The following is a 23,716-nucleotide window of genomic DNA, read 5'->3' on the forward strand; positions in this document are numbered from 1 at the left end:
ACACCTACCGAACGGGCGCAAGCCACTCCCGGTGAGGTATATATGGGAGGTGAGAAGGGAGCTGAAGCCCTCCAAAGACCCTTCCCATGTCCTCACTAACCGTTTCCCTATTGTCTCACCAACACCGGAGAGTAGTTCAGCATGCTCTCTAAAGACAGATCCTCTCTTTATCCACACCACACTACATTCTCACAACATATACACCTTTTCCCAAAATTAAAATTTCAAAATGGCGCACATACACCAAGCCTCGGAGTCCCCGCCTGGGGGGGACCACAAATTCCCCCAGGGAGGACTCCCCTTCTGGCTGCCGACCCGAGAGGTGTCTTGATAACTCCTCGAACCTCTTTCTTCTCAATTTCTGCAACATTCGCGGTCTTCGCTCTAATTTTCATTCTGTGGAACATCATCTCTCCTCCTCTAAACCTCACCTTCTCTTCCTTACCGAAACACAGGTTTCTGAGGCTACTGACAGCAATCTCTACTCTGTTGCCTCCTTCTGTCTCTATCCTAAATTTAAATCCAAAGCTGGATGTTGCGCCTACGTGCGCAACGACATCACTTGCTCTCGTGCCCACGACCTTGACTCTTCTGAATTTTCCACCATCTGGTTAAGACTTCACTGTCATTCTATTACTAAATACATCTGTGCTGTTTATCTCTCACCTAACTCTACCAACTATGTAAAATTCTTTGACTATTTGAATTCTAAAGTGGAGCACATCTTGACCCACTCTCCCTTCGCTGAAATCTCCATCCTAGGAGATTTCAATGTTCACCACCAGCTTTGGCTTTCATCCTCTTTCACTGACCATTCTGGTGAACAAGCCTACAACTTTGCTATCCTCAACGACCTAGAGCAGTTGGTCCAGCACCCTACACGTATTCCTGACCGTCTTGGAGATCGGCCCAACATTCTAGACCTCTTCCTTACCTCAAACCCTTCTGCTTATTCTGTCAAACTGTTCTCTCCGTTGGGCTCCTCCGATCACAATCTTATTTCTGCATCCTGTCCTATCGCTCCTGTACACCCTCTGGACCCACCGAAGAGGCGATGCTTCTGGCATTTTGCTTCAGCTCGGTGGGACGACCTGAGGATGTACTTTTCCGATTCCCGTGGAATGATTATTGCTTCCAGGATAGAGACCCTCTGTGTGTGCTCAGCGCATCACAGAGGTGATTGTCTCTGGAATGGAGGCATACATTCCTCGTTCTTTCTCTACTCCTCACGCTAAAAAGCCTTGGTTTAATCACGCTTGTTCTCGTGCTGTCAATGATAGAGGTAGCTCACAAAAGATACCAGAGCCTTCAAACTAATGCTAATTATGAACTTTACATTTCTGCCCGAAATCGTGCCAAATCTATTCTCCGACTAACCAAAAATTCTTTCATTAATAGAAAATGTCAAAACCTTGCTTTCTCTAACTCTTCCCGTGACTTCTGGCATCTAGCCAAATACATCTCCTCCAACTTCACTTCTTCATCTTTCCCTCCACTCCTCAGTCCTGACGGCAACACTGCCGTCTCATCTATCTCTAAGGCTGAACTCTTCTCTCAAACTTTTTCTAAAAACTCCACTCTGGACGATTCTGGGCATATTCCTCCTACTCATCCCCTCTGACTCCTTTATGCCTGTTATAAAGATTCTTCAAAATGATGTTTTCTATGCGCTCTCTGGCCTCAATCCTCAGAAGGCTTATGGACCTGATGGAGTGCCTCCTATTGTCCTTTAAAACTGTGCCTCCGTGCTGTCACCCTGCCTGGTCAAACTCTTTCGCCTCTGCCTGTCAACATCTACCTTTCCTTCTTGCTGGAAGTATGCCTTCATACAGCCTGTACCTAAGAAGGGTGACCGCTCCAATCCCTCAAACTACCGTCCTATTGCTTTACTTTCTTGTCTATCTAAAGCTTTTGAATCAATCCTTAACCGGAAGATTCAAAAGCACCTTTCCACTTCTGACCTTCTATCTGATCGCCAGTATGGGTTCCGCAAGGGACGTTCTACTGGTGATCTCCTAGCCTTCTTAACTGACTCTTGGTCATCCTCTCTTAGCCGTTTCGGTGAAACTTTTGCTATTGCGCTGGACATATCAAAAGCTTTTGATAGGGTCTGGCACAAATCTTTGCTTTCTAAACTACCCTCCTACGGTTTCTATCCTTCTCTCTGTACCTTTATCTCCAGTTTCCTTTCTGACCGTTCTATTTCTGCCGTGGTAGACGGTCACTGTTCTTCCCCTAAATCTATTAACAGTGGTGTCCCACAGGGTTCTGTCCTATCTCCCACTCTTTTTCTGTTGTTCATTGATGATCTTCTTTCCAAAACGAACTGTCCTATCCATTCCTACGCCGATGATTCCACTCTGCATTATTCAACTTCTTTTAATAGAAGACCCACCCTTCAGGAACTTAACGACTCAAGGCTGGAGGCTGCAGAACGCTTAGCCTCAGACCTTACTATTATTTCCGATTGGGGCAAGAAGAACCTGGTGTCCTTCAACGCCTCAAAAACACAGTTTCTCCACCTATCCACTCGACACAATCTTCCAAACAACTATCCCCTATTCTTTGACAACACCCAGCTATCACCTTCCTCAACACTAAACATCCTCGGTCTATCCTTAACTCAAAATCTCAACTGACTGGAAACTTCATATCTCATCTCTTACTAAATCAGCTTCCTCGAGGCTGGGCGTTCTGTACCGTCTCCGCCAGTTCTTCTCCCCTGCACAGTTGCTGTCCATATACAGGGGCCTTGTCCGCCCTCGTATGGAGTATGCATCTCATGTGTGGGGGGGCTCCACTCACACAGCTCTTCTGGACAGAGTGGAGGCAAAGGCTCTTCGTCTCATCAGCTCTCCTCCTCATACTGATAGTCTTCTACCTCTTAAATTCCGCCGCAATGTTGCCTCTCTATCTTCTATCGATATTTCCACGCTGACTGCTCTTCTGAACTTGCTAACTGCATGCTCATCCCTATACTGTCCAAACCCCTTATGCAAGAGTTAACCAGCATCTTCACTCTTTCATCCCTCACGCTGGTAAACTCTGGAACAATCTTCCTTCATCTGTATTTCCTCCTGCCTACGACTTGAACTCTTTCAAGAGGAGGGTATCAGGACACCTCTCCTCCCGAAACTGACCTATCTTTCGGCCACCTCTTTGGATTCTTTTTAGGAGCAGCGAGTAGCGGGCTTTTTTTTATTAATGTTTACTTTTTTGTGCCCTTGAGCTGTCTCCTTTGCTGTAAAAAAAAAAAAAAAAAAAAAACAAGGCATTCACCCTGGTCTGATCACGTGCTGGACTCCTCCACCTCACCTCACACTCACACACCCGGGAGCAGGACACAACCCCAACAGGCAGCAGCAGGGGCCGTACTGGTAAAGAATCGTAGGAGCACTCGCACAAGTACGTATTCCCGAGGTCACTCATGAGCAATAAGTAGATTACTCGGAGGAGATTTTGCGGGTTTTTATTTCTTTTTTTTTTTTTTTTGGCTAAAATAGGCCAAAATGTATAGGCTGCATGATTAATATTTATGGTTTAAAAGTTTTTTTTATTAATTATGTTATTCTCAGTACTATACATAATGGCCTGCTCACAGAAGGGTTTGTAGATGCCTATGAACATCAAAAGTTTCTAATGACTTCCTTGGGCAGAGGTGTGACATTTTCCACGCCAATTTACCAATTTGACATGACAATGTAAGATACTACTAAAGAAATTTACATATAACTTAATATACGTAAATACTTTAGACATACAAGCTGTCTTTATCTCATGAGAAGGCAAAACCCTCAGCGAGCATACCAACAATTGCACTATGTGGGCATGAGCATATATATATATATATATATATATATATATATATATATATATATATATATATATATATATATATATATATATATATATATATATATATATATATATATATATACACGTTAGGGCCACGGGAGGGGGGGAGGCATGCAGTTAGAAAGATAAAAAAAGCAGTCAGCGTGAAAATATCGATAGAAGATAGAAAGAGAGGCAACATCGCGACGGAATTTAAGTGGTAGAAGACTATCAGTAAGAGGAGGAGAGCTGATGAGACGAAGAGCCTTAGACTCCACTCTATCCAATAGAGCTGTGTAGTGGAGCCCCCCCACACTTGAGATGCACACTCCACCCCATACGAGGGCGAACAAGGCCCCTGAATATGGATAGCAACTGTGCGGGGGAGAAGAACTGGCGGAGATGATACAGAACGCCCAACCTCGAGGAAGCTGTTTTAGTGAGAGAGATGTGAAGTTTCCAGTTAAGATTTTGAGTTAAGGATAGACCGAGGATATTTAGTGTTGAAGAAGGTGACAGCTGAGTGTTGTCGAAGAATAGGGGATAGGTGTTTGGAAGATTGTGTCGAGTTTTTGAGGCATTGAAGGACAAAAGGTTCCTTCTACCCCAATCGGAAATGATAGCAAGGTCTGAGGTTAAGCGTTCTGCAGCCTCCAGTCTGGAGTCATGTACTTCCTGTTGAGAAGGTCTTCTATTGAAAGAAGTTGAATAATGCAGAGTGGAATCGTCGGCGTATGAGTGGACAGGACAATTTGTTATGGAAAGAGGATCATTGATGAATAACAGGAAGAGAGTGGGTGATAGGATAGAGCCCTGTGGAACACCACTGTTAATAGGTTTAGGAGAAATACAGTGACCGTCTACCACCGCAAAGATAGAATGGCCGGAAAGGAAACTGGAGATAAAGGAACAGAGAGAGGGATAGAATCCGAAAGAGGGCAGTTTAGAAAGCAAAGACGTGCCAGACTCTATCGAAGGCTTTCGATATGTCTAGCGCAACAAAGAAAGTTTCACTGAAACGGCTAAGGGAGGATGACCAAGAGTTAGTTAAGAGAGCAAGAAGATCACCAGTAGAAAGCCCCTTGTGGAACCCATACTGGCGATTAGATAAAAGATTAGAAGTGGAAAGGTGCTTTTGAATCTTCTGGTTAAGGATTGATTCAAAAACTTTAGACAGACAGGAAAGTAAAGCTATAGGGCAGTAGTTTGAGGGATTGGAATGGTCACCCTTTTTAGGCACAGGCTGTACGAAGGCGTACTTCCAGCAGGAAGGAAAGATAGATGTTGATAGGCAGAGACGAAAGAGTTTGACCAGGTAGGGTGTCAGCACGGAGGCACAGTTTTTAAGGACGGAGGCACTCCATCAGGTCCATAAGCCTTCTGAGAGTTGAGGCCAGAGAGGGCATAGAAAACATCATTATGAAGAATCTTAAAAACAGGCATACAGGAGTCAGAGGGCGGATGAGTAGGAGGAATATGCCCAGAATCGTCCAGGGTGGAGTTCTTACAGAAAGTCTGAGCGAAGAGTTCAGCCTTAGAGATAGATGAGACGGCGGTGCTGCCATCAGGGTTAAGGAGAGGAGGGAAAGAGGAAGAAGTGAAATTGGAGGAGATATTTTTGGCTAGGTGCCAGAAGTCATGGGAAGAACTAGAAAAAGCAAGGTTTTAACATTTTCTATTTATGAAAGAGCTTTTGGTAAGTTGAAGAATAGATTTTGCACGGTTCCGGGCAGAAATATAAAGATCATGGTTAGCTGGAGTGCGAGGGCTCTGGTACCTTTTGTGAGCTGCCTCTCTATCTTTAATAGCATGAAAACAAGCATGATTAAACCCAGGCTTTTTAGCATGAGGTGTAGAGAAAGAATGTGGAATGTATGCCTCCTTTCCAGAGACAATCACCTCTGTGATGCGCTGGGCACACACACCACTCTTCGGTGAGTCCAGAGGATGAACAGGAGCGATAGGACAGGATGCAGAAATAAGGTTGTGATCGGAGGAGCCCAACGGAGAGAACAGTTCAAAGAAATAAGCAAAAGGGTTAGAGGTAAGGAAGAGGTCTAGTATGTTGGGCCTGTCTCCAAGACGATCAGGAATACGTGTCGGGTGCTGAACCAACTGCTCTAGATCGTTGAGAAGAGCAAAGTTGTAGGCTTGTTCACCAGGCTGGTCTGTGAAGGGGATGAAAGCCAAAGCTGGTGGTGAACATTGAAATCTCCCAAGATGGAGATTTATATATCTATATATATATATATATATCTATATATATATATATATAGAGATATATATATATATATATATATATATATATATATATATATATATATATATATATATATATATATATATATATATATATATATATATATATATATATATATATATATATATATATATATATATATATATATATAGATATATATATATAGATATATATCTATATATATATATATATATATATATATATATATATATATATATATATATATATATATATTATATTACATATTGTAGTGAAATAAGACAGCCTAAACTTTCTGTATTGACACTTTTGTCCAAATAATGTTATTTTTTCCCCTATTCAGTTCTTAGGAGCTATTGGTACAGAAAAAAAACTTTTCAGAAATCTACAGTTTATTCTTTTGTACAACGGGATGACTATCAAAAGCAGTTTGCTTCAACTGATAAATCAACAGAACCTGAAGGTGATGATTACAGCAGCTCTGTCATGCTCTCTATCCCAGCAGCCCTTGCCTGCCTCCACCCACGCTCCTGATGGCATAACGTGTGCTTGGATGACACCCTGCACTGCCTACACAACAGTAGCAGCTAATCAAGAAATACTCCAGAAAGAGTAAATAAACAAAGGCACATACAAGGCCTTTCCTAACGTTCATCACACTGCTTGACTACCAACTCGCGTTATACGAGTTAAGGGATACAACATGCTGCTACAGGACTGGCGAGTCTGTCATGAACTATTTAGTTGAGGCTGGGATGCTGTGTCTGAACCTATCATATGAATTGTGTTCTGCTATCTGATTTACTATGGGGTGAAAACAAATTTAATGATCAGCCACTGCACACTTATTGTGGGGAGAACTAGGACCAGTTAGTCAAAAATATATGAAGGAGAATTTTTTAAAGGAAACCCTTCAACAATGAGAAATGAAGTAATGGATGTGAGATTCAATTCTGTAAAAGGAGTGAAGATTGTTAAAAACTAGAGCAGTGAAAAAAAAAACACCAGGCAATTTCTTGCCCTGGCTACCCTTCTCTTGGAAGAGTTTCAAATAAAGACACAGAAAGATGAAAACGTTGGTGCACTATATAAACAATCAGGTTAGTATAGAAATAAATATTGGTACACTATAAATAATCAGGTTAGTATATCTAACAGGTAAATCATTAAAATAATTAAAATATACCAAAAACCCTAATCACAGCACTAATGCCACCAGGAAACCAGATGAAATACCCAAAGCAATAAGATAAATAAATCAAACTACATTAGGCATAACTGCAAGCACAAACATGAAAAAAAGTTGCTTTCTGACACATCCCTTGTGGGAGAAATGCAATTTTTTCAATAAAAATACTTTCCACTATAAATTAAGTCAACAAGATTTCAATATAAACAGCATAATGTAAATCTGATAACATATATATCAATAATCATTAAACAGTTTATCAATTACAAAAAATACAAATGCAAAAATGTCTTTTCAGTGAATGATTAAACAGCTGCAATGACTTCTGTCTGTAGTACACATTATCACAGGCTGGGTGAGATGACGCGCTCCCTGGCATATGCCCCTTCTGAGTGATTAAGCAAATTGCACTCACTCAAAAGGGATAGGACCAACAATATCTCTTTTTTCTTAACTGTGCAACCCTTTTAGTATAACCACTGAGAAAATGATACATGATACAGACAGCTACTCCCTTTACTAAGTTAAGCTGAAGCCCAGAACTGAGTGCCCAGACCCTCAGATGAGGAGACTTGACAACTAATGCAGTGCCTTTCAAACCCTGATGAATAGTACTGAAATGTCAATAATGACACCTGTGTAGCAAAGGCAAAGTTGGAGGCATACACTAAAGCTACGCATGGCCTCAGTGCTCATCTCCGTCACATTGGCCCTTGAGCCTGTGAGAGCCAAACCCAGTATTCAGGTCATAAACAAATATTTTCAGCATAGTACAGGCTCCTCCAGTCATGTATACATTCTGTTTATGAAAGAAAAACAATATGCTTGGCTTTTTCTTGCTATCCTTTCAAAACGAAAATATTAAAAAAATGCGATGATCATGGGACAAGAGATGCATTGATAAAATTGATTTCAGAATCTGAACAACTGACCCAAGGTTTAAAAATTTTGCAGCCAGCTTCTAGAAGTCTGGCTAATATATTTAAGTAACTAAAAGGAGATTGATTCTCATCATATCAGTATTCTAAAGTCATACTGCATTGTAGACTTCGGTGCTATATCTGAAAGAAATAGATAACTAATAACATTGCCATATGATCATGGTCCCCATATATGCACAAACACCATGCAATATGAGCCACCATCTGTCAAATGGTATTAGAACTAAGTAGAGGCACCAGATCTGTGGTATCTATATCAGCAGTTTCTGGTATTAGTTCACTTTATGAAAAGTTTATACCTAATGAAACTCGACTTATCACCGATACCAGCAAAACGAAATAAGCTGCATATTTTTCTACCCAAAATTTATAGTGGGCACTCTATATGCTATACTGTGTCCTACATCAAACAGCTGTTATGACAATGAACTACAACCTTCAAAACATAATAATCTGTCTTTTAATCAAAATGCAGAGCAAGATTTTCACAAACACCTGCAGCAGTAACACACCTGAACCACAATTCTCCTGGCAAGTATTTTGATTTACAAAAATCTGCTTCCTGCATCTTAATCATGATGTATGATCACCTTTTTTCCAAGCTAATAGCAGCTCTCTGCAATAAAAAAAACATTCACTGGCTGAAATACATGTGCAGAAAACATTTAAAATGTGTTCTAAAAGAACTAACAATTTATCTCATGGCAATGAGCATATCAAGCAATTGTTTAAATATTTCAGTATAATTACCTGCTTCAGAGGGAAGACTGCAAGGCTTTTGATAAAATAATATTACCCTAAGGTCAACATAAAATCAATTATTCTTTGTTTCAGTAGGCATACATGATGGTTAATGGGAAAACTAATCCATACACTATAGTTATACATGGCCTCAGTGCTCATCTCCATCTCATAGGCCCTTGAGTCTGTGGTGGATGAGAACCTGTTGCCCCCACATGCAGGGGATGAGTTTACCACAGTTTACCCCCCAGGTTTCCCCAGGTACTCATTTATCGGCCAGCCTCAAAAAAAGGACAAGCAGCTGGGTGGGCTGCACACCGACTGGCCAGACCAGGATTCAAGGCCCCCAGATTTATAGCTAGGCATGCTAACCACTACACCACTGAGGTATAATAGTAAAAGATTTTAAATTATAAAACTGCAAATAGCAAGGACCCATTATACAAGTAGGAAGGATATTGCATCATACACTTAAAAAATGTGATAAACATGGATACAAGTCTATATTATGTATATATAATAATATGTGAGATATTTCATTACATAGGTACATTATACTGAGTACTAAGGAAAGAGTTTAGAGGATTGACTGTGGCATTTAGTAGAGATTCCAAGTCCAATAAGTTCCCTGTGTGACATTCTTGTCTTTCAAAAGACAGCATTGACTCAGTCAGTACACTCACCTTGAATTTGTGCATAGTGGGGCAAACAACATTATTTTTACGGAACACCATGATCCTGGCAAATTTTTGAGCCGAGATCAAACTTTTCTAACAAAAAGCATCTTAGACTTACCGAATGTGAAAGAAAATGAAATGCCAGAGTAAATCCAAACCTAAACTGAATTAGCCAATGCACATGTAAATAAAATCAAGAAAAGTGTTTACTGATAAAGCACAGTGGTGACGTGGACTGTGCTCGAATAATGTAAGGTTATTGCTGGGGACAGTTGTAATTGTGGTTGTACAATTTAGGTTGGGCGGGTTTGTTTTATCCCCTCAGCGCTGTTCCAAGATGCTTGAGAGACGGTGTGGGCATGGGGACAGGTGTGGGTATCATCTCTGACCCCTGATAGTTGTGGTAGTGTGGCTGTGATTGGTACGAGCAGATGCAAGGAACAGGTAGAGGAAGGTGGCAGGTGAAATAGGGCTTACTGCACATTCCTTGCTTCTGTATTTTTATTGTTTTCTACTGGCCAATTCCTCCTTCCTAACATCTTCTAATAATTTAAAGTAATTGAGGACCTCTGACAAACCTGAGAATCTGTACTCTGATAAGAGATGCATTTTTTACTCCATGCTGATAAGAGATTGGCTAAAGGTAGAATTCTCACATGGTGTAATACATCCATCCACCCTCCATCGTGACTGTTGGGTGGCTGGCTCAATGGATCATGAGAAGAAGCTGATCAGTGTTGCCATGACCAACAACCTGGCACACTGGGAAGCAGGTTAGGAGGCCATTTGTGGGTATGTAGCACCCACTCAGGAATGTTCCAACTTGAGTGTATCACAGCTTACAGGTAGTCACCCATGCCTCCATCATGAGCAGAAAAATTAAAATATCTGGGTGCTTGGCAAGTCAACACATGGAAAAAAAAAAAGGTATACATGTCAACCTTGACTATTGTGTTCCCAACACCTGCCATTTGCTAATCATCTCACATCACAGGTACATCAAGTTGGTTACACTTCACAGATTACATGCCATTAAAAATTATCTTTTCAAAATAAACAAAAAAATACCAATAGTATGAACCCTAATCAGAATATGCAAACAGGGAGGTGGTGGCTGAGTGGTCAGCGTTCAAATCCACAAGCCGACAATTTTTAGTCATTGCAGAATGGCTGAGAACAACTCACATGCAGTCCTGATGACCAACAATCTACCCGGACTCTAGCGAAAACTCTTTCAACAAGTTCCATGGAGCTCCAGAGAGAAGGATGAGCCAAACAAAAGAGGCGTCACTAAATAAATATATGCAAATGGCACTAACGGGAACAAATGAAGCTTCAGATGGATGGCTAAAGAACTGAACTGAATACAACAAATTTTCATAAACCTACACATGCCATTGATTGACTTAGGAACGAGCATTTCCAATGATGGAAAGGATGTACATAAAGATGTTAATCACGTCCAGGTAGAGTGTGAGAGCTGCAAACACGTATTCCTCAGGAGAGAGAGAATACTTGTGGCGTCCACCAAGCATCAGCTGAGTGTCAAAAACCAGGAAAAAGGAGAACAGCAGAGCCCCAAGGCAGGAGTACACTAGATTCAAGATCTGGAAACAAAAGAAAATAACAATGCAATATAATACTTGTATGTAGTTTCCTCTATTTGTGTCTATGTATCTGTAAAAATCATCTGTTATTTAAATTTCGTGGTAGAGCACACCTTGCTGGAATTGCTGTCTTATGTCTCTTGGGATTTTAGAGTTGATCCTAATGTTCAGTGTTATCTTACTTGATGAACTTGTTGAAAGTTAACATTTGTCCTTAATTATGTACAGATATTAGATGAGCATTTTTCATATTCCTGTTTGAATTCTCTGAACAAGAGCCCAAATTCTATTATTATACACTACCTTGACAGAAAAAACAGTAATAGACTGGTGCACAGATAGCATCTGAACCTTCCGTCTCTTAAGAATACTTGCATATCTATTTTCAGTTAAACCCAAGATCAAATAAAATATATCTTATAACACTAATATTTCATCATTATGATATGACTAATGAAACTTAAGGAAAAATATCTTTTCTTTTATTCTGGAATGGGACTAGGAAGCAGAATAGTTATTAACAGCCCACTTCTGTTTACAGTGACTACAGAAGATACAAAAAGTTACTGATAATTCAACTGCCTACTTATGCATACACCAATTACAGAGCAGGTATAAAAAGTTACTGATAATTCAACTAACCTGGCTCTGGAAAATGAGAGCCAAAATGCCAAAGAGCAGGAGCACAATCAGCGAAACGAAGACGAACATTCCACAGCCAGTGAAGTCAAACCTGGGAAAAATGGTTGGCTTTTAAAAGGTTGAAGGACTGTCTAATAGAGTGAATTATACCTGTCATGATATACACCTATCACAAATTGATTTTAAGGATATAATGAAAAAAAATATAAAGTTAAACATAAATTATGAGTAACACAGAGGGAAAAAGTTATTTCTCCACTAATTTATCTATTTTTGCAGTGTCATATCCCCTCACAGGAAATCCTTCCAAAAATGTTTAACTTTCCCCATTCCAGTGCCTCCTCTTAACATAGTCAATCCCTCACCTAACAAAAAAATCTCTTGCCAATATAATCATAATAATAGATCTATTTTGGTGGTCTCCCCATGGCATCCCTTCCCTCAATCCTGCTCTCATACACTCTTCACAACATCATCCTCATTTGTTTTTGGTTTTAAGTCCTGCCTATAGCACCAGTAGGCTTTCTTGAGGGGTCTCTTGGACAACCCCGGCCTGTTAGTGGCACAGGCGAATTTTATTTATGGTGCCTGCCATGACGTAGGACTCTTGCTTGGACCATGCTGCCCCCTGGTGCTCCTCTCAAGCAAAGTCACTGAAGTTAGGGTTGACTGAAGATCTGGACAGCATGTGGGTAAACTTCCACCACTCGGCAATGGTTGAAAAATTGTTAGCATGCATTGGTGGGACTCAAACCTAGGTCCTTGGGCTCACCATGCCCACACACTAACAACTCAGCCACCACCTCCCCTCTAACCACATGTCCAAACTATCTCAAGGGTATACCATGTTTCGCCCATTCAACCATTCCACAATCCACTTCCTTCGCTGTTACACCAATACCCAAACTCTTATACTTATTTTCACTATTTTCACCATCCCATCTTGATACACCACATGCACCTCTTACATAGCTCATTTCCAAATGCTTTTCCTTGGGCAATGAGTAGCATATTTCCCTATAACTGTTACAATCATCCTTACTACCTTTTTGTTTATACAGCAGCACAAGGATGGCCTAAATCCAATCCTCCAGCACCAAAACTTGCTTCAATGCTAGATTATATATCCATGACATCCTACGCACAGCTACACCTCCATAAAGTGATCACGTGCTCATAGAGTTGGAAATGGAGGAGGGAGGAAGGGAACAAGACGAGACTTATAGAAGCGATAGATTAAACTATAGGAAAGCAGAGGTGGAAAACCTCAAGAAGTTTTTTGGTGAAATGGATTGGAAAGAGTTAATGAGTACAAGTGAAGTTCAAGGAAAGTATGATATTTTCATGAAGGCGTACAATACAGGTGTTATGAAGTTTGTACCAAAATACAGACTGAGGGAGAGGGCTAAAAAGGACTGGTTTAATGCAAGATGTGCAAAGGCAAAAGAAAAGAGAGACAAAGCGTGGTCAAGATTGAAAAGAAACAAAAATCAAAGAAACAAAGAAGACTTTAAGGCAGCGAGAAATGAGTATGTGAAAGTGAGAAAGGAAGAAGAGAAACGATACGAAAAGGATATTGTGGAAAAGTGCAAAGAACAACCTAAACTATTTTATAGATCTATAAATGGAAAAATTAAATCAAGAGAAACAACTGAAAGACTGGCTGAAGAGAATGTAGAGATCGAGGATCCCAAAGGCATGGCGGAATTATTTAACAAAAAATTCCAGCAAGTGTTTACCAAAGAATCATTATTTAATGAACCACAAGAAAACAACTTAGATGTATATATGGAAGAGGTCAAAATAGATAAAGAGGAGATAAAAAAAACTATTGGGGGAATTGGAAGAAGGGAAGGCCGTGGGACTGGATGGAGTTTCAGGTTTTATACTTAATGAGTGCAGAAATGAGTTAGTCGGCCCAATATATGACATCATTAGGTGCTCAATAAAAACTGGCACAGTGCCTAGGGAGTGGAAGAGGGCAGAAGTGGTACCTATATACAAAAGTGGAAAAAAGGAAGAACCCCTAAATTACAGACCGGTGTCTCTGACCAGCGTAGTATGTAAAATATGCGAGATATTAATAAAAGAACAATGGATGAGATTTCTAGAAGAACATAATCTAATCACAAACAATCAATATGGGTTTAGGAAAGGCCGCTCATGTGTGACAAACTTGCTGAGCTTTTACTCAAGAGTGACGGACAAATTACAGGAAAGAGACGGATGGGTGGATTGCATTTACCTAGACTTAAAGAATGCATTTGACAAAGTTCCACATTCAAGACTGCTGTGGAAACTAGAAAATAAAGGAGGATTGAGAGGGAATATGAAGTGCTGGATGGAAAGCTACTTAAGAGGAAGAGAGGTGAGAACCGTGGTTAAGGACACTAGATCGGAATGGAGAACGGTGGTAAGTGGAGTGCCCCAGGGGTCGGTTTCAGCACCAGTACTCTTCCTAGTCTATATTAATGATATGCCAGAGGGAATAAACAGCTACATGAGCCTGTTCATAGATGATGTTAAACTGCAAAGACATATACGAAACAGTGAAGACTGCAAGGAGCTGCAAGAAGACCTAAACAAGATTTGGAAATGGAGTCAGAAATGGGAGAAGAAATTCAACGTGAAGAAATATCATGTTATGGAAATGGGAAAAAGTGTAGAAAGACCAAAATGGACATATAAAATGGGAGATGGGGAAATATTATAGAAAGTAAATGAAGAGAGAGACCTGGGAGTAATAATGCAAGATTATATGCAACCAGAAAGTCATATAAATCGGATCTTCGGTGACACATATAACATGGTGAGAAATATAGGTATAGCATTCCACTACATGGACAAAGGAATGATGAAAAAATTAATTACTACTATGATTAGACCTAAACTAGAATACGCGGAAACAGTGTGGTCTCCACATATGAAGAAACACATAAAAAAACTAGAAAGAATACAGAGGATGGCAACAAAAATGGTTCCAGAACTGGAGGGACTGACATATGAAGAGAGACTAAAGGAAATGACTTACCAACACTAGAACAAAGAAGAGAAAGAGGAGACCTAATACAAATATATAGGCTATTGAGTAAAATGGAAGTAGATAACGAGAAATTGCTACTAAGAGAAGAACCTTCCAGCAGGAATACTAGAGGACATAGTAAAAAGTTGAGGAAGGGAAGATGCTCAAAAGACATAAAGAAATATAGCTTCCCACAAAGAAATATAGAGGTTTGGAACAGACTAAGTGAAGAAATAGTATCGGCGAAGTGTGCAGAGCTTCAAGGAAAAGTTGGATAATTATAGATACGGAGACAGGACCACACGAGCGTAAGCCCAGGCGCTGTAAAATTACAACTAGGTAAATACAACTAGGTAAATATCTCAGTATTTCAGCTGTTGTGCTATCAGTGCCAGGAGCCTTTCCTACTTTCAAATTTTGTATTGCTTTCCCTATCTCATCCCTCTCCACCTCCCCCATGAATATGTGCACCTTACATTAATCTAAACACTTCATTCAAATCATAAGTGTATTGAATTGGACTTTGATGAATTGCCAGATGTATATTAATGAGAAAATAAGTGTCAAAGTAAACTATAGCAACAATCTTTGCTTGAAATGAAAATGGGTGTTCTGTTTTCCTTATACTTACTTTGTCTGGAAGGCAAAAAGAGTGAGTGACAGTGTCACCACAACAGTGACTCCAACAGCAATAAGAATTTCACTCTGAGTAAAAGAAGCTGCTGCAGTGCCAAGCAAAAATCCCTCACAGATCTGTAAAGGAAAGAGAAAACTTTATTGAATTACAAAATAAAAGAATATAGTCTTGTGTTATTTGATTCACAAAATGCAAGTCCATATATTGTAAGTGTAGTTGTCTAACTACAGAACTATGATCCTACAATACAACGACCTAAATGTGTCTCACTGAATAGGTAAAGCATGTTCTGGAAAATGTTATAAGATTAAAACATCACAATTTTACCATCAACTATTTGATGAATCACAATTAAAGATTATAGATATTTACTGGTCTATGAAACAAGTGTGATGAATGCCATTGTGTATATAAGATCTGCAAAATATGAATCACAACCTATCATTGTCTTGATTTACCTTTCATTTAGTAGTTAATGAGAATAAAAAAAAAAATTAGTAATACTTGGCTTGGCTTGGGTGTGGGTTAATCAAATCTACCACTACAACACTTGTGACACACCTGACATTATACTTCAACCAACCTAACAAGGAAAACTCACCGTGAAGATTCCCAGAAAGATGTAGTTGTGTGGGGTGCGCCGCCTCAAGTTCCCACAGCAGGACAGAGCAATCATGCAGACCAGAGTGCCGACTAAGGCCACATAGAAAAGAGCAGGCGTTGTTTTGACAAATTGCTTGACATCACTGCTAAGTGTAAACAGAGCCACCATGCCAAAGGTGACCACCAACTGGGCCATAAGAATCATGTACACTTTCCTGAAAAAAATAAATAAATAAATGCAATAAAATGTGAATGGAAATTATTGTCGGGTATTTTTAAGGACCTTCTTAACACTGGACCATTGTCCATTGTGCATGCTGAGAACTGATGAGGAAATTGGCAGCCAATTGGGGAAAATGACTACCCCACACACATTATATGCTACTTTTATAAAAAGTCTTCATGATGCAAAGATACTAAGTTAAAAGGTAGTTTTCACAGTAACCTTCATGTTACTAACTCATAATTATAAGTGGAAATAATCTTTATACTATATATGAGGCCCTCCACAGATAGCAAGACGGCACCGTGTTCAGGAGGACGCGAGTTCAATCCCCGACCGGTGCTACCAAGCTGGGATTTTTCAGCCGCCGCTGAGTGGCTTAAAACTACCCACATGCTGTCCAGAAGACCACCTATCAACCCGGACTCTAGAGTCTAGGATTAAAGATGAGCTCCGGGAGGGCAGCATGAGCCAATGCAAGATGGCGCCACTATAAACACTCGCCTGCGCCAGAACGGGCTGGGCCGACCATCAGGACCCACCGGGAAGAAGCCTTGGACCGACCATCAGGATTCACCGGGAAGAAGCCTACCAGTGCAATAGGCCAAGACGTAAAAAAAAAAAAAAAAGCCACTCATGACACATTGACCGAAACCAAGTCTAGCACTCTATTAAGGTCTTAACTTTCACCTTTGAGTTGAAAAGCATCTCTTTGATCACAGTAGGTAGAGTTAAAAATCCGATGAAGGAAAAAAGTCCAGTCGACAATTGATGTAGGCGCAGCACGTTGTTGAGAGCAATATTTCACGTTAGAAGGGCTGCCCGTCCATGAGTGATGAGTAGCCTTTATATTGCAGAAACCGTCATCAGGCAAATTCAGTATTAGAATGGTGGCTAAACCAGTGCAGGGAGGACACTGGCCAATCAGAGTGCTCCCCTCCCGCCATGTGACCACTCTCAGCTAACAGGAGGCCAGTGGCGGCCAGCCTTGTTAGTCCCTTTGTTTTGACTCTCCCGGCACACAAACAAAGGACATTCCCAACTATCGCCTAGTGGTGGGCTTGTTCAATTGTACAGTTGAATAAGCGTCCCTGATGCTATCGCACACTTTTCTTACCATTTTTTCACCTACTATTATTCATTGTTAATATTGTTTATTGCATGCTTTTATGTTCCATTAATCACAAAACACTATTGTCATTATCAGTACTCAACAAAAGCACACTCAAAATTTATTGTAACTCCTGAAATCATATAACACATTGCAAGGAGAACGCAACAATTCTGCACTGAAAGTAATTATATTGAACAGTAATTGGCACTATCATGATCCTGAAAGTCTACTGGTCATTTTGAGATTGAGTTTATTGCCACATTATAAAAAATAACAAGATTATGGTTGTCGGAAGTTTGCCAAACTTTGTGTTCATTTCATAGCATTTTTCATTTTAGCACGAGCAGCCTTTCTAACACTCAGGGCCTCATCTTTTCTCTTTTATAGAAATGACCACTAGTAATTAACTTACCTAATGAATCCCATTCTAACGGATTTATCAGAAAACTCCATGTTTCCACCAGTGAGTGGGTCATTGTAGGACTCGTAGTCGTGAGACATCTTGGAGGGAAGTCAAGACCTGGAGGGAAGACACAAGTTACAAGACCGACACATAGTAGAGATTACAAGGCATGAAAGGTATTACATCGCTTGGTAAGAAATTACTAATCATAACTGAAGTAAAAATGGGTATTACATAAACGTAAAAGAATGAAAGAACTTGATCATATTTACAAAACATGACTGATACAAGTATTACATAGCAATCAGATTCACCAATTAATCATAACTGATCTAAATATAAGTATTACAGTATTCATTTATGCTTCCTCAGTAACAAGACTTCCTTCTAACACTTACTTTTCCTTTGTTGATTTTTACCCTTAATTGCCTTCTAATGAGTTTGAAGATGCCCTTATCCTTATATAAACCAAACTACAAACCACCTAAATTTGTATTTACTCAACAATTAATTAAATTTTATCATTTATATGCCTGACAGAACAAACATTCTGAAAAGGAGTATAGGTAATACTCCTTTTAAGAATGTTTGTTCTGTCAGGCATATAAATGATAAAATGTAATTAATTGTCTTCCTAGAAAAGGAAGACAATGGAAAAGTATATGGAGGAAGGAAGAGAGGCCTCTGGTGATAATCTTTTCATTGATATCTTCTAAAAACGGCACTATATACTGCATAAATTAAGTCTAATATATCATCAATCACATAAAATGATCTACAACACAACACTTCCATTGGTTTGATATCATGTTACTGTGTGCCGCTGTTTGAGGAGAAGAGCTGAAGTACTCTGCCTCTTAATCCTTGCATCACATTCCCAGTCACATGCCCTACCCTCACAATCTTGCCTTGTTCTTATAGCCGCCTCCTCAGCACAGAGCTTTTCCCTGGTCCCCTGTGCCTACCTACAGCACTAGTTATTACAGTACTCTTTATGACATTATTCACCAGGTGTAGTGCATGTAATATTATTCAACAAACTTCTCTATTAATGACCAAAGTTACTTTATTCAAATGACAGGAAACTCATCCCTATTTAGAGGTAAATAGACATTTCAGTTCTATCATCATCATCATCATCTGCATCTTTGTGGTCCAATGGTTAACAAGTCTAGCTATGAATTTGCTGGCGTGGGTTCCATTCCTGGCCTGGGCAGTCAGCATACTGCTCACCCACCTGTTTACTCTCCCTTCCAGGCTGATCTATAAATGGGTACAAGGGAAAACCTACAAAAGGTAAACTGTGGTAACCCAAATAATCCAAGGCTTTGTTGAGGTCAGCCTGCAAGATTAGTTAGTCATTTTTTTCTTGTGTAATTTTGCTACATCAGTAAAGTTTCCCACTGAACTGTACGTCCTTTGTTTCTCAGACTACACTGGAGCCACTGTTCCTGACCCTGCAGGGCAAGGCTCCCTCTGAACCTCCTTTTCTTTCCTCTTTCTCTAATGCCTATCATGACTTTGGTCACTGTCCTCCTGCGTTTAAGGGGTAGAACTTAATGTTGGACAATCTATTATTGGTGCCTTGGGCCTTTTCAACTTTCTTCCCCAACATCTCTCCTTGGTAAATGTTTAGTGTAGCTCTGCCACCTCAAATTACCATAATGGCCCTCATATTGTGGTAAAACTAACCTAACCTAACATTTGCAACAGCTTGCCGGATTCTGTTGTTTCTGTCATCTCAGTGAACTCCTTCAAACGCCAGCTGGACAAGTATATTGGTCTGCTCTTATATGAGATTAATTAATTTGTTCTAGTGGTTTGGTTGTTCTATTGGGTGTTGACTGTGTCTTGAAAACAGTAGTTGTCCGTGCCATCTCGCGATGTCATATTAACCAACCATCTGACCATCTTCATGAAAACCATCCGCTGCAGTTTTGGTTGGAGACATCACACTGTTTTGGGATGGGGCGTGTCCCCATCCAGGTAAGAACCCTGATTGGTGCACTCCAGACCACAGCTGCCGCCCTGACTGTCTCCTACACACCAGCAACGCAGGAACGGTGTGCCTCTGGTTTCCTTAGGTTAGAGGGCATTTATGTATTTTCACCCTTTAACCATGATATGAGGGCATATATGGTGTTTCGAGGTGGCAAAGCTGATCTCTACACCCTTCCCTATTGATTTCTGGGAGCATTGAAGGTTAGTAGAATTCCTAACTATATACAGTAGAATATCTATATGACAACAGAAGAGAAGTTGATCAAGTAGGAGACGAGATATCAGCGCGATAGTAAAACCAAACTTATCCGCAGAGCTAAACAACGCATTAACCAAACTTTACCCCAGAGCTAAACTACACATTAACCACAACATTCACACCTGAGCAGTCATACCTATAGTGATGGGATGAGAGGCAAGGACAGTGGTCAGGACGGTAACTTCACCTAATTAATTGTCCCCAAATATGCCCAGTTAATATAAAGTTTACAGGAGGTGAATATGCCTGTGTTAATATAAAGCTTACATGAGAGGTGAATATGCCTGTGTTAATATAAAGCTTACATGAGAGGTGAATATGCCTGGGGTAATAAAAAGCTTACATGAGAGGTGAATATGCCTGTGTTAATATAAAGCTTACATGAGAGGTGAATATGCCTGTGTTAATATAAAGCTTACATGAGAGGTGAATATGCCTGTGTTAATATAAAGCTTACATGAGAGGTGAATATGCCTGTGTTAATATAAAGCTTACATGAGAGGTGAATATGCCTGTGTTAATATAAAGCTTACATGAGAGGTGAATATGCCTGTGTTAATATAAAGCTTACATGAGAGGTGAATATGCCTGTGTTAATATAAAGCTTACATGAGAGGTGAATATGCCTGTGTTAATATAAAGCTTACATGAGAGGTGAATATGCCTGGGGTAATATAAAGCTTACATGAGAGGTGAATATGCCTGTGTTAATATAAAGCTTACATGAGAGGTGAATATGCCTGTGTTAGTATAAAGCTTACATGAGAGGTGAATATGCCTGTGTTAGTATAAAGCTTACATGAGAGGTGAATATGCCTGTGTTAATATAAAGCTTACATGAGAGGTGAATATGCCTGTGTTAGTATAAAGCTTACATGAGAGGTGAATATGCCTGTGTTAGTATAAAGCTTACATGAGAGGTGAATATGCCTGGGGTAATATAAAGCTTACATGAGAGGTGAATATGCCTGGGGTAATATAAAGCTTACGTGAGAGGTGAATATGCCTGGGGTAATATAAAGCTTACATGAGAGGTGAATATGCCTGTGTTAATATAAAGCTTACGTGAGAGGTGAATATGCCTGGGGTAATATAAAGCTTACGTGAGAGGTGAATATGCCTGGGGTAATATAAAGCTTACGTGAGAGGTGAATATGCCTGGGGTAATATAAAGCTTACGTGAGAGGTGAATATGCCTGGGGTAATATAAAGCTTACATGAGGTGAATATGCCCGGGGTAATATAAAGCTTACATGAGGTACATTTATACACGTAACCTACGAGTATATTCAGCATTGTCACATCTTTTCCTAATATCTTGAGTCAACCAATTTTGGCACTTAATATCAGTATGACGACGCATCAGCGGTGATTGCTATGTAGAGTATTATTCCTTTTCCTATCATAGAGATCCAACTAGCCATATAAAACACGGCATCACGGCTTAAAAGTAATAAATTAATAATAACCAGCAAGTCTCATGTCACGCCTCACATGACTCTTGCATCATGCTAAGGTAAACAAATCCCTAATAGGCTCAATTTCTCCATTAAACACCTAACCCTGCCACGTCATACACTCACACAATAAAGGTAATTCTTCAAGATGTATTTCAGAACTCTATACCCACCAGTATCACTATAATAAAAGCACTGAAAGGCCGCAGACACACACACACGCACAAGACACTTCTTCCTTCCCCAACGTCACAGTATTGACTGGTCTCGTACGCGACTGCCACTGGTAACGCTATCTCGCCTTCCCCTGTGGTGCCAGAAAATCCATTCATGCTATTGTGTATTAGCTTGGAATATTAATTGGAATGCTATGATAACTTCCGGAGTGTATGATCCTATTTAACATGAATAATCTAATGCATAATACGCTTACTACGACTGCCAAAAGTGCATAACTGGCAGATAATCAAATATAACGGATTAGTGATGTGACTGATATGGTGATTCACATTGATGTACTACATTGTTAAACTGATGTAACTTCCTCTGCATTCCAAATCCCTTCATGTCATAAATTATATGTAGAAAGCCTTATATCTTCTCTACACCATTACTTTATACAGTACTATTTTTTGACAGAACAGAATAAAACTAAGAAATGCCTATCAAAAAGTGAATAGCCTATCTGAAAGAACCCTAGTCATCGCCCCGCCCCTCTTCCCGCTGTCACTTCCCTTATAATTACATTTTGATCGTAATCCTTTGCTTTACCGATATCATAGTTAACTCCTGTGTCGTAAAATGCTTTATGATTTTATATATTCTGATTCTTTACTGTTTTACGTGCTATTATGTGCTGCTATGAGATAAATTACAATTAACTTAGTATTACTTTTAAGGGGTAGCTTGGCTAATTAAAAGGCTTTTTTTTTCTATCCACGCGGAGAAAAGTTAACCAAGTCCTCACTCATGTATGGTAAAGGTTGAGCTGGGGGCATCTCATACTCATCACCCCTAGTGACAGCTTAAATTTGCCTTAATATAGAGGCAGAAAGTATGACTGGTGACGTAGCAAGCGGTGCTGACACGTATACATAGTGTTGTGCTGGAAGCTTCCCCCGGCGTCCATGGGCCTCTAGAAGGTCCCGAGAGGAGCAACCAGGGGGGCGGGGAGCAAGGCGAGCCGTCCGCGCCCCGCCCCCCTCCTCGCTCCTCCCGGGGCCTTCTAGAAGCCCATGGACGCCGGGGGTAGCTTCCAGCACAACAGTATATACAAGGCCTTAATTCAACCTTCTTCAGGCCCAGTGCTGCTTGAAAGTTCTGAGGACGCCACGTACTGTACGTGATAGAAATATAGTCGCTCAACCATGCAACTTGAAAATAATGTAGGCTATATAATCATGATTATGACGTTAACGAAGAGAGTATAGACAGACACATGCCGCAACGTGGGTAAACCCAAAATCTAATTATAACAAGTCTGGTCACTTCCCGCGAAAATCTCGTCGGGCTCGCGCATGACGTCACGCTGCCTTCGGAGGCGGGGGCTGTTCCGCTGTTGCGTGGAACAGGGTCAGTCTGCAACGAGACGGAGTTGGGTGCGCAGCGTTGACGTGGACCAGGATGCCTAATAAATGTGCTGTAGGTGGCTGATGTCTTTGGGTAAGCCATTTCCGTTGAGGCGTGTGCGGAGATAGGATAGGATAAGATAGCTAGGAGGATTGGGTGCTGCAAGCCGTCAAAGACCTGCACAAGTCCTCATTTTCCCTCTTACTAAAGGATTCCTGCGTGTCCAGCGCTGGTTATCCACCGTGGTTGAAGGTTCAGGCCAAGAAACATAAGATATTGTCCTTAGTTTGAACTCCTCAGAGATTGTTCCTCTAAAGAAATGAGGAAATTTGATTAATCAACCATCTCAAACACCATCTCCAAAACATCTCTGGTAGTGGTACATATTTGGCAAGTTACATTTTAAACACACACACACACACACACACACACACACACACACACACACACACACACACACACAAACTTAAAATTAAGCTAAATAAACTGAAACTTGGAGACGGGATCCCGCAAGTGTACCTCGCTTATACTGTATTACAACTGGATAAATATGTACAC

The 23,716-nt window shown here is 40.3% G+C and overlaps 1 protein-coding gene and 1 long non-coding RNA gene across 2 annotated transcripts; one reads left to right on the plus strand and one right to left on the minus strand.

Annotated features, from left to right (window-relative positions):
• Positions 1 to 6,447: 6,447 nt before the first annotated feature.
• Positions 6,448 to 21,928, minus strand: LOC127005606 (protein lifeguard 1-like). The gene is made up of 6 exons (XM_050874563.1): positions 21,763 to 21,928; positions 17,882 to 17,989; positions 16,131 to 16,347; positions 15,524 to 15,645; positions 11,871 to 11,961; positions 6,448 to 11,228 (listed from the first exon to the last, which is right to left on the minus strand). Exons 2-6 carry the CDS (start codon positions 17,968 to 17,970, stop codon positions 11,028 to 11,030), a joined length of 720 nt encoding a protein of 239 aa, XP_050730520.1. The 5' UTR covers positions 17,971 to 17,989; positions 21,763 to 21,928; the 3' UTR covers positions 6,448 to 11,027.
• LOC127005610 (uncharacterized) lies at positions 17,997 to 21,709 on the plus strand. Its single transcript, XR_007758754.1, has 3 exons — positions 17,997 to 20,368; positions 20,407 to 20,824; positions 21,053 to 21,709. It is a non-coding gene; the product is annotated as an uncharacterized LOC127005610 (long non-coding RNA).
• Positions 21,929 to 23,716: the final 1,788 nt, after the last annotated feature.

Source organism: Eriocheir sinensis, chromosome 3, assembly GCF_024679095.1.
Source record: "Eriocheir sinensis breed Jianghai 21 chromosome 3, ASM2467909v1, whole genome shotgun sequence".
Taxonomy (NCBI): domain Eukaryota; kingdom Metazoa; phylum Arthropoda; class Malacostraca; order Decapoda; family Varunidae; genus Eriocheir; species Eriocheir sinensis.

Bases quoted from the DNA above. Each gene is read 5' to 3' on its own strand.
- LOC127005606 (XM_050874563.1), bottom strand. From the start codon at position 17,970: ATGTCTCACGACTACGAGTCCTACAATGACCCACTCACTGGTGGAAAC. The intron at 15,646-16,130 runs GTGAGTTTTCCT...TTTCCTTTACAG, and splicing joins TCTTTCTGGGAATCTTCACG to ATCTGTGAGGGATTTTTGCT. The intron at 11,229-11,870 runs GTTAGTTGAATT...TTTTGTTTCCAG, and splicing joins CTCTCATTTTCCAGAGCCAG to ATCTTGAATCTAGTGTACTC.